Genomic DNA, 11,898 nt, shown 5'->3' with positions numbered 1-11,898 from the left:
CCGCCGCCGCCCGCCGCCGCCTCCTCCTCCTCCTTCACCCGCCGGCTCCGGCGGCGCGGCGCGGCAGCTGGGGGTTGCCCGCCGCTCTGGTACGCCGGGGCGGCCTGGTGGGCGGCCGCTGGCTAGAGACGCCCGCCTCTTTTCCCGTACAGGACCCGGCCAGCGGCGAGGAACTGGGCCGGGTTGCCGACTGCGGGGCGGCTGAGGCGAGGGCGGCAGTGCGGGCCGCGCACGAAGCCGGCGCCGCTTGGGGCCGCCTTCCCGCCAAGGTGAGGGGAGCGCGGAAGATGGCGCCCGCCCGGGCCGTGAGGCGGACGGTCCGGTCCGGTGAGGGAGAAGCTCGTCCCGAGCGGCGCGGCCTCCCTGCGGGCGGGAACCACGGCAACCTTGTCTGTCTCCCCAGGAGAGGAGCGTGTGCCTCCGCAGGTGGTACGAGCTGATGATGGAGAACAAGGAGGAGCTGGCGAGGATCATCACGGCCGAGAACGTGAGTAGGGCGGCGGGGCTCGGGCACAGCGCCTAAGGGTCCGGTGGAAATCGGGCCCGCGTTGTGGTTCGTGGTGCCCAAAAGCACGCATCGCCCTAAAACGTGGTCTTCAGGGCAGAAATGGTTGGTGTTTTGTCGGTGTCGTTGACTCGGAAGAAATGGCAGTGCTGTTAACGCAAGGTTCCCAAGCGGGGTTCGCTCGGGGTGCGTTGGTTTGCATGGCAGAGCAGTCTGGGAGCTCGCAGACGGGTATCCTTGTGGATAAAACCGTGCTGGAAGGTACTTCGGCAGCTCCTCTGTGGTGTCCCAGCTGCTAATGGTCGTTCGGTCCACGGGGTCGGACCTGGAGGTAGTCCAAAGTAATACTCCCCGAAACAAACGTCCCTGGCATAAACTTGTAACTGTCTTGCCGTGATTTGCGTCTTCTTCAGAATGGTAGTAGCAGCTAACTGCAGAGTTTGTAAATAAACACGTGCTACATTTGCTATTCCAGCTCCTTGTCTTGGGCAGGTATGAATCCAGGCTCAACATACCAAATGTTGACTACACAGTGACGGTGTACTGAAGCTGCACAACTATTGCTACTGCTTTCATGTAATCCTTTTTGGAGATCACGGTGTACGTGATAGGGATTATAAAGTGCTCTAAAAGAACAGAAACTCCGAAATTACTTCAATTTGGTTTTATTGCTTCAGTCTGCCACTTACAGTGTACCTTCAATCTGATTTAATCAAAGGGGAAGCCTCTGAAAGAAGCAGAGGGTGAAATCCTGTATTCTGCCTCGTTTCTGGAGTGGTTTGCGGAGGAAGCTCGCCGGGTTTATGGTGATGTCATTCCAGCGTCTGCGAAAGACAGAAGAATCCTGGTGCTGAAGCAGCCAGTAGGAGTGGCGGCCATTATAACCCCAGTAAGCATAGCTGAATTTTTCAAGTCATGTGAAGGTTTTCAGCTCAGCCCACAGCATGAGGCTGTGGCCTTAGGGCTCCTCCAACCCTGGCAAACACCCCTGTCAAGCTTCATTTCTACCTTGTACTCGCTTCTTCCTGGATTGGCAGTGCTTCTTTGTAACGTTCACTTAGGACAAAGCACATCATGCAGGTCTGTTTAGGTTGTCACATAATTACAGAAAATGTCAGCTATTTCTGCAAAAACAGGAGGCAAAGTTTTCCCAAGTTTGATTGTACTTTTCTTTTCTCATCCTAGTGGAATTTCCCCAGCGCTATGATTACCCGGAAGGTTGGTGCGGCTCTGGCAGCTGGCTGTACAGTAGTAGTGAAACCTGCAGAGGACACACCTTTATCAGCATTAGCTCTTGGGGAGGTGAGCTTTTATGTTAAGCTTTACCTTAGCAGTGGACTGAAGTTGTAAATGGGGAGTCAGATGGGCTTTGAAGATAACTCTGGCCAGCTTCATACATGAAGAAAGGGCAAACTGGCTGACTTGATCCAGAAGTCTTAGTTTAGTAAGAGTCTTTGAAAGTTGCCTCTTACACGGTCTAGACCCTCAAAGAGGACCCGGCCATTTAGCTACACAAAACATATTTATATCTTTCCTTTGGTTACTTTGAATGACAGCCCGACCTTAAACTGGAGCAAAGCTGCTGTCTTGACACCATGGCACCTGTTACTAGTTGTGCTGTGCACTTCCAGCTTCCATTGACTTACAGCATGGTTTCTTCGAAACAAACAAATGTTAAGTGACTATTCCTCATACAAAATGCACCGATAATGCAAATTCTGTGTCTGTTTTGTTGCAGCTTGCAAACCAGGCTGGAATTCCAGCGGGAGTGTATAATGTTGTTCCTTGTTCCAGACAGCAGACACCAGCTGTAGGGGAAGTTCTGTGCACTGATCCATTGGTAGCCAAAATATCTTTTACTGGCTCTACAGCAACAGGAAAGGTACATAAGCGCACAGAATATACTTGAACATTATTACTGTGGTTATACTGGAAAGGTCAGGGGAAAGTGTGTGCCTTTATACAGAGCTGCCTTCTTTTCTGGCTGCTGTACACAGATTGTCCAAATAATTGTGTACTTCTTGAGATACTGCCTATGTACTTTAGTATCAGTACTTCACAGAAGGATGCCTATGTGCAACTTCTGGATAACTGCCCTTTATTAAATTATAATGTGAACAGTTCTGTACCAGATGCTCTGGTTTCATATCATAGGGTGACAACTTACTAATAAGAACACTGAAATTGAGTTTCAAAGGTACTATTTGGGAATGGCTTCTGTGGTTGAGAGAAGGTATTAGAGAAGTGAGGCCCTTGAATCTCTCCTATCAGTCTTGATCAATAAGCAATCTTGTCACCATCTCTAATGAAATCAAACTGCAGGGCATGGCTAGAAGGTGATAGAATTCTATGGGATGGCTGTATGCAGAATGAAGAAAAAGTCTGGTATCAAGGCAAATCTTAATCCCAAATTCTGTCAGATCTTGGAAAAATTTTGTAAGAGCCGTCAAGAATTTTAGTACCAAAAAAGAAAAGAACAAGCAAACAAGAATGACAATATTAGTGTATAAAAGCTTGGCCTGAATTGAAGTTGATGAAAATCCTTCTCTTCATTATTTCTTGGCCAGAATTTCATCTCTAAAGATTTTAATGGAGGCAATTAGTCCTTGTTTTTGTCATAGGAGAAAACAGATGGTCTAGCATTATAGAGAAGATCCAGATTAATTCTCTGCCAGAGTTAGTTTGATACTGCCTTCCATCTGTGGTTCCACAGTTCACATCTGGTAGAGGTACAAATTTCTGTGTCTCCTCTGTTGCCTACAGATACTGCTGAAACATGCAGCTGGTACTGTGAAGCGAGTTTCCATGGAGCTTGGAGGACATGCTCCTTTTATAGTGTTTGACAGTGCCAATGTGGACCGTGCTGTTGCAGGAGCCCTTGCTTCTAAGTATAGAAATTCGGGGCAGGTAAGAGTAACCTTCTTGTCCTTGTTTCTGGAAAGTGAAGAGCTATGCATATAGTTTAAGCTGTAAATAAGCTATTTTATGTAAAAGGAAAGCATAGGACACTTCATTGTGAAGAGAAAGATGCTGGAGTCACGCAGGCTCTGGGCACTCAAGCCAGTTCAGTTATCAACAATAACAACACTGTAAAATCCCACGTACTTTCACAACATACATGGCAGTCAATGGACCCCTCGCAAGAGCGTGAGGAGTGATGAGGCGTTTTGTCATATGCTTTCTTAGCATTAAATTCCTTGGAGAACTAGAACTGTGAAAAGACACCATCCTGCCTCAGTTCTCAGGATTATATTTTATAACATGTGCCTAGCTATTTCTTAAAATAATAGCTTCAAGTCTCATGATAAATGTTTCTATCTGTAAGACTGTGTGTTCAATTCAAGTCTTTTTGTGTGTTCTGAAAGCACCCAGCAGGAGTCAAGGGGACTGAAATCTGTTAAGACACTCATGGCTAGATTTTTCCACAATAAGTAGCTTAAAAAAAGTGATAGGCAGGATTCAAGTGTACATTGCTTCAAAAGTATTTTACTTATGAGTCAAAAAATTTTTAAGAGCATTACTTTCCAGAACAGTCAGCTGAGCAGGGCTGTGTGGAGACTATTACTTCTACACGTGAACACGAAGTTGACGAACTCCAACTTCGGAGAAGCAGCAAGTTTTCAGTTGGATTGGGAGGTCATTTGTTTGGGAAAATGTTGCTTGAATAACACAAGAAGAAAACAAGACTAATCCTGGGAAGAAAGAAAGGAAACAAAATAGAATGGAATGTGGACAAGGACCACTGAGTGATCAGACACAGACTGGACAAGATCTAACATAAAAGGCACCTCTGCTGCTGCATAGAAGGATAAAGTAGCTGTTACTTTTGAGAGACTGTAGCAATCAAAATAGGATGCAGTTAGAGCAAAGGGGTAGCACAAATAAGTAGGCCACTGAAACCACTTAAAAACAAATTCTAGGAAGAAAGCAAACTCAAACTCAATGAAGGAGTTTGAAAAAAAGACCCCACACCACCAAGTGTGATTTGAGGTTCTGCTGCTCAGTCCAGCATTCTGCAGTCTAATTAGAAGGTATTTCCTGCAGCTTCTGGACCTTGGTTGCGCCATGGATCAGAGTCCACAGAACTCACAAAACCTTTTCCCAGTGTAAGCAACTTAAATGTAGCAGTGTGGCATATTTCACACAGGTACTGACAGCTTGTTGAAGTTGTATTTCTAAAGTGAGAGGAGTGATGAAAGAAATGGCAAAGCTAGTACACAGCTTAGGATGATGGAGAAGAGGCAGAGGACAGAGTGGCATGAAGGCCAGAATGAATTAATGGATAGATTAAATACAATATAAACTACTGTTTGTTTTTCCTTTTCATGTTTGTTTTCAGACCTGTGTTTGTACAAACCGTTTCCTGGTGCAAAAGGGAATCCATGACAAATTTGTGGAAAAGTTTGCTGAAGCTATAAAGAGAGAACTACACATCGGAAGTGGGTTTGATGCAAAAACTACCCAAGGGCCACTAATTAATGAAAAAGCAGTGGAGAAGGTATAAACAAAAGATTTCATTTTTGACATCTTACTTTATGGGTCATAAAAAGGAAATTAACTTTAGATTTATATTTCACTTTTTTCATGCTTGTTTTGTTAGAATGTGTTTGCAGTGTGGCTGGAAGTGTATTCTATCCTCCAAGTCCATGTATACCTATAGATAAACAGATGTGGCCAGTTAATGCATCATGCCCCTATTTCCATTAAGGGAAAATGAGATTCCTCCTTAGGAAAAACTGATTCCTCCTGATTACTTCCTAGCTGTTCTCAAGAACATTTACTGAAATTGGATACACTGTGAGAGTTGTGTGCTGATCCTGCAATTCTGAAGCACTGTGAATGACAACTTACTTTGAAGAACAGTGCCTGTGTTTGGCAAAAGCTAAGCAGAATAATACATTGAGGTTAAAAATACCAGAGCTCTGGATGTTATAATCACTTGAAACCATACACGCATGGTTTGGGTCTTCTGTTTTGGATGACTCATGATTCCAAGAATTTTTTTATGTTTTTTTAATTGCAGTAAGTCACCTGTTCAATAATATATATAATATAAACTTCATAAGGTTAAAGATTATTAAATTACACGGTTCATACTTTCTAAGATACTATGCCTCAGTTATATGCAGGCTTGGTTTGAATTCCATTATACTTGAATGCTGCCAGATTCTTTCTGTTTATAAAAGAATATGAAAGTATTCAGAGTTATTTGGGAGACAAAGCATACAATACTTTGATTTCTTTCTTTCATGCCTTCCCTTTGTGCATCACAAAAGTATAGTGTGTGTGTGTGTGTATCATATACATCTATATATACAAATAAGCAGTGTATATAGTCATTTAACTGCCTTTCTGTAATTTCAAAGGACAGTATTCTAGGTGGAGACTGCTACTTTAGTTTTCTCATTACTTTCTTGTCTGTGGATGAATTGTAGATGTAGGGGGTGGAAAATGTTCTTGCCAGTACTGTCTTGAAAGTTGTCTGTTTCTCTTTAAATGATGGTCATGTACTTCTGTTTTCATGGTGCTTGATCACGGAGATCAGGTATATTTCTTAGTCCTGCAAAGACTTTTTCTCATGTTAGAGGTCATCTTTGCATTTCAACAGAAAAGCTGAATCTTCAAAGTCCGTGAGACTGGGGCCATACTCATCATTTATCTCTCTGAAATTATGTCAGACTGAGAGAAAAATTCAAGAGAAGTTTTAAATAATATTGCAAATGGTGTTCTGCAAAGTATAAACCTCTCTTCAAAATCTTCTATTTAATACTGGAGAGATTATTTCTTCAGTGGAAAATATACTATTGTTCATTCCTAAATGCTGACTTTGAGATTTTTGTTTTGCATACCTCAGGTAGAGAGACACATTAGTGATGCAGTTTCCCAAGGAGCATCTATTGTGACTGGAGGGAAACGACACAGCTTGGGGAAGAATTTCTTTGAGCCAACATTACTTAGTAATGTTACAACAAAAATGCTTTGCACCCAAGAGGAGACATTTGGCCCTTTAGCACCAGTTATCAAGTAAGATTATTCATTTTCCAGATTAAAAATAGCAATTAAAAAAACCAATGAAAGGTTATTTTGAATAAATAAGATTTGAGTGACAGTTTGCCAAAAGATGTTTTTGTATGATCACACAAGTCTTCTAATAACACTGCAGTACACGTGAAAACTTACTTTGCATATGTGGTTTGTTTGTTTCTCTCTCTTGACCTGATTTTAGCATCCCTGCAACTTTTTGAAAATTATTTTCTTTCAAATTGTATCAGCAGTCAAGCAAGGATAGATAGCAGCAAAACCTTCACCAACTTCATGATTTGTGGTATGAAGTAGGAGGCAGGAGTTTACAGTTTGTCATGTGATTTGCTAGTCCTAAGTTTTTCTGATGGAGGATGCCTTAGAGCTCTCTTTTCTCCTTAAAACCTTCCCTGCCTCCATCCAGAGCAAGTGGATGTGATGGAAGAACATACAGTTATCTCCAATAGTTGGGAGTGCTTGTGTAGTTGGGGAAATTGGTGGGCTAACCTGCGTGAAGTGAATGTTTTAGCTACCCGTATCTAGGGAGGATAAAGGCAGTCATAACTACTTAACTGCAGTTTAAATTAAGAGAAGTGGTAAAAACTCCTCCATTGTTTCAAAGTAAAAATTAAATTAGATGTTTAAAATACACTTTTGGAAAAAAATGCATCTTGACTTTTTTATTTCTGATAAGGCTGCTTCTTGTCAGCAAGACGGTAGATGAACTTCAGGCCTCATTTGTATTTTTTCTCTTTATATTGACAGATTTGAGACTGAAGCAGAAGCTGTTGCTATAGCAAATGCAGCTGATGTGGGTTTAGCAGGTATGCCTCTCTGTCAGATGAATGTATTTCTGTGGTTTTATGAGCTTCAGTGTTACGGGGTGACGATTTTTAATGGCAGTAAGTCTCTTTTTCACAGTTTTCTGCAATTGTTCTTCCAGATGTTAATTTTCATTCCTGTATCTCTGTGTCTGCATGGCAGGATATTTCTACTCCCAAGATCCAGCTCAGATCTGGAGAGTTGCAGAACAGCTGGAAGTTGGAATGGTTGGTGTTAATGAAGGCATAGTTTCCTCAGTGGAGAGTCCTTTTGGCGGGGTAAAACAGTCTGGCTTGGGGCGAGAAGGTTCAAAATATGGCATCGATGAATACTTAGAAATAAAGTATGTCTGCTTTGGAGGCTTATAAAAAACTTCAAAAAGCACAATCCCAACAGCTTGGAAAAGAGTGCTGTAGTTTTAATAAGCTTCTTGAACTAGAAATATGTATGAATGCAACTCCTACCTTCTTTAAAACTAAGCAACCCTGTTCTGTATGTGTAGAGATATTTATAGTATTCTGTGCTGCCATGTTTTTACATGTTCGGTTTTTCAGCAATGTGATCACAATGTCCATCATTTTTAGTAAGGAGTAGGGAAGAATGCACATTTATTATTCTTGGATTACCCCTGTGTAACTGGGAGGATTTGGAGACTTCTGCATAATGAAAATAGATTATAATCTATGGCAAGGGGAAACTAGACCACCATTTTCTACTGCCTCTAATGTTTCAGTGTGGATGTGGGAGGCTTTGGGGATGGCAGTCTCCCTTTAGAATTTTGTGTAAATACTCACATTTTCTAATGTGGTTATGTGACCTTCTTTTAGAAGCAGTTGTGTCTTTTAATTGTGGGAGAATCTGGTGCTTATGAAAGGTGAGGAATTGCTTTTAGCTACAGCTAGGCATCCATGCAGGCAAACGGACAGCTTTTTCAGTGTATGTTAATGCTGGCTGCAGAGCTGCCACCTGTTCAGCTTTGGGCTTCTGAGCAGAGACACGTAATTTGTGCCTAACGGCTTCCATGCCTGGGATCAGGTACAGCCATTGTCTGATGTTTGTGAGCCCCAGCAGTCCTGGGAAGAGGACAGTCCAGGACAAGGAGTTGCTGGCTTAGTGAGGGGCAGGAGGAAAATGGGATGCTAACTTGCAGAATTGCAAGGGGATACTGTAAGGGCTGTGTGAAGAAGGACAGGTGGTGATGCAATGGTACAGATAAACTCCCTTCCAGTAAAAGAACGTGACTCTCCTTCGGTAGAAGTACAGTCACTGATGTACATGTTGCTCAGTGTCTAAAGGAACATTACTCACCACCTCCAAAGAACATGACCAGATAGATGGTTCCGTTTGTTCCTATGGGCTTTGTGCCTTGAATTGGATGTGTGGTTACCATTAGCCAGGAAGGTTTAAAAACCTTTGCACCTGGCTAACTTGTGACCTAATAGAGACTTAAATAGAATTGCTTAGAGGTGAGAGTTCTACATCTCACCTCACTATTTTGTCATCTTCAAAAGATGATGTAAAGCTTCCTTAGTACAAAATAAACAATGCTGTTTAAACATTATTTTAATGGCAGTCAAAAGAAGCACTTTAAAAAACGTGCAATGTTAATTTGACAAACAGATCAGCACTGCAGAGGCTAAGGAGAGTAAGTTTTGTCTCCTGGATTGGTTAACTTTATTTAGTGGGCCTTTACCCATTAATTATTAAAAATAAATAAAAGGTGGCAACAGAGCTCTTCTTCCTATACACTAATGAATGTACCCTATGAAATGGGATATTTTAAGATATTTTATTCAATCAGGCAAAGAGGTACCAGGTAAGATGAGACTTGGCGGGGGGAAGCAAGCTGGAATTGAGTTTCACAGGGTTTTTTAAAAGCGCACATAAGGTAGCATTGACTGCTACTTATTATTTCTAAATATTTTTTATGGTTATATTTGTGTAACACTAGAGACCAGGCGGGTCTGGAGGACATTATCTGCCAGTAGAGTGTGTGTGCATCGTGCCAACCAAAGGGCAGTTCAAGGACACTTGCTGCCCCACCAGTAATTTCCAATGCATCTAAAATGCACATTTAAGATTGTGAGGACTTAATACTGCTATCAGTTGCAGCATATGTGCTTGTGTCAAGAAAAAAAAAAAACCACACCAAAACCCCCCCACCTATTTCTACACTAGTTGCAAGAAACTTTCTTATAGCCAACTTCTAAGCTTACATTATTGAACGCATAGGCTGCCTGAATTTGGGGAATACAGCGTTGTGGAAGAGGAATTTTGCCAGCCTTGGCTGCCAATACGTATTTCTTATTGGAAAGAGTAACTAGGTAGAAGCAGGTCATAACTTGGTGCCTGGGTACCACAATGCAGTGATGCAGGCACACTTAGAAGTATTGTACACAAGGTAGTTTATCTGCCACTGAAATTGCACAGACTGAAAATATGGCTGCCTGTGAACTGCAGTACAAGGTCAACATTAAAGTTACCTCATTTACTTGCTGTATGACAGTACAGTTGGAGGATAAATTCTTTAACCCGCTGCTCTATTCATCACAAAGTTATTGATCTGATGCATTGGTGCATTTAAAATGTTGACGTCTTTTCTGAGAATAGCACTGTTAAAATTAATGAGTAAATGTTTACTTTTTTCCTAGCAAATAATACATTTTACTATGCCTGATAACAAGCACAAACCATAATTAAAGATAAGGTATGTAATAAACTTTAAAAATACCTTTGTCTAGATTGGGTTGCGGTTGGATTCCAGCATAGTATCTTTGTGTCAGTAAGGTCTACATCAGTTAAGCACAGAATAATCTTAAGGTTGTCTTCATAGCAAAAGCTGTGATTCTTCAACAAAAACTATACTTGAATTCTCACACCTCAGTTATGTTGATTACACTTGTGATAGCTTAGCAATTTCTGGATATTAAAACTGTGATGGAAAAGTGTTTTCAGTTAATAAATAACTTCTATGAAAGCACTGGATTTTGTGGTCTATTACCTTCTTCAATGTTGAATTGACAACTGACAGCAGCCACATTAAGTTCAGTCTCAGATTTGCACAGAATTTTTTGTTCTGCCAGCTTTAGCACAGCAAAAAAAGACACTTCTTTGCATCCACATGGTCATGAGGTGTAAGATTTTGGTTACCCCCAATTACTGTCCCTTGAATCTAAATCAAATAGATGAGACTACTTTGACATACTAATATGCCATCATTTTGCATGCAAGTCTTTCATGCTGAATCAAACATTTTACTGCAAGATACAGGCTTTGTGGATCAGAGTGCCTTTCCCTGCTTTGAGGATATGATTACTTGCATAATTCTTTACTTCATTTATTCAGATTTAAGATACATTTTTGGAAGGTTTTTATTTCCATTTAGTTAATACAGTTTTGAAGCCTCAGAAGCTGTTTTCTAATTTCCCACCCAACTTAGTCATGGCCAGTTTCCATTTTATTTTCTTAACGTTACCCTTTAAACAGCTGTTGTTTGACTCCTGCTGCCTGTCTTCTGTGTAATAAACTCTTAAGAAACTATGTTTACCTGTTCTAGATATTAACATTTTTAGCTTAAACAGGCAGAAATTCTCTCCAACCACAGTGCACAAACTTTTTTTGGCAAGTCACTCTAGGTAACGCTGGTCCATTGGTACGCTAAGCTGGCAAAGTTACCTTGGGTGCTCAGAATAAGTGAGGGAGGCTCTTGATGCTGATAACACTGATCCAATACCAGTGAAGATGGACAGTCAGTCCTACTGGGAAGTATGTCAAGCCTGACCAATACCTAGTACTTAATTTTGTTTACAGTAGCTGGCAGATTGCACTTTGTTAGCTCTTGTCACCAAGATCAAGGAAATGTTTAAGCAGGCTAGTGTTCTGCAGTGTATCCATTTCCCAGACACTGGTGTTTTTAGACACATGGTGTGCTTTTATGATTAATAGTGCTTTCATGATTAAGTCACAGAACATAAACAGCAGTTTAAATGGGTTGCACAAGTAAAGCCGTTTTTACTGTTCTAAATCAATCAGGCACATGTTGGGAGTCGGGCAATCCTGTAAGTAAAAGAAGCTCCATGCGTTGACTTGGCACTGAAGTAACCATCGCACTGTAACTGGCAGAGTCCTAAGTGTAACTGGCCATGCCCTTTGTCCTAGCCCTACTGCTTATGGAAGAGTTGAGCTATCTTAAAGGAGAAGGTTTAAGTATGCTGTTCAGAAGCTCTAAGTTAAATTTTAGCACTTGTTTAAAGTGTTTTCCACATCAAAACTCTCCACTAGGACCTTCCAAGACATGAGAAGTTGGTGGTTTATTCACTTTATCAGTGAATGCTGAAGCTACTTAGCACAACCGGCTTAAGTTGTTTAGGAATCACTACTGATTACCTCCTGTTGCACAAGTCTCAAGGCCTTGCATCAGTCAACTCAAAGGGGAGGGAGGAGGCTACTGCTGTCACCAAAACGTACAGTGCAATACCAGACAGGCAGATTCTGTTCTTCAATAAAGGACGCACTATATCTCACCAGCTCATTCAGCAGCCAGTATCCCC

At 41.5% G+C, this 11,898-nt stretch overlaps 1 protein-coding gene across 1 annotated transcript; it reads left to right on the top strand.

Moving 5' to 3' along the window:
* Nucleotides 1-2: 2 nt before the first annotated feature.
* On the top strand, nt 3-8,499 carry ALDH5A1 (aldehyde dehydrogenase 5 family, member A1; the record flags this gene model as incomplete). The annotated part of the gene is made up of 10 exons (XM_010564444.1): nt 3-269; nt 404-487; nt 1,224-1,394; nt 1,691-1,807; nt 2,244-2,387; nt 3,269-3,412; nt 4,845-5,003; nt 6,360-6,529; nt 7,292-7,350; nt 7,511-8,499. Coding segments are annotated over 10 exons (1,521 nt in total), but the record flags the coding sequence as incomplete, so codon positions are not given.
* Nucleotides 8,500-11,898: the final 3,399 nt, after the last annotated feature.

The sequence above is a fragment of the Haliaeetus leucocephalus genome, unplaced genomic scaffold (assembly GCF_000737465.1).
Source record: "Haliaeetus leucocephalus isolate CR32 unplaced genomic scaffold, Haliaeetus_leucocephalus-4.0 Scaffold179, whole genome shotgun sequence".
NCBI lineage: Eukaryota > Metazoa > Chordata > Aves > Accipitriformes > Accipitridae > Haliaeetus > Haliaeetus leucocephalus.
Note: the sequence above shows the minus strand (reverse complement) of the source record. Positions and strands in the feature narration are given on the sequence as shown.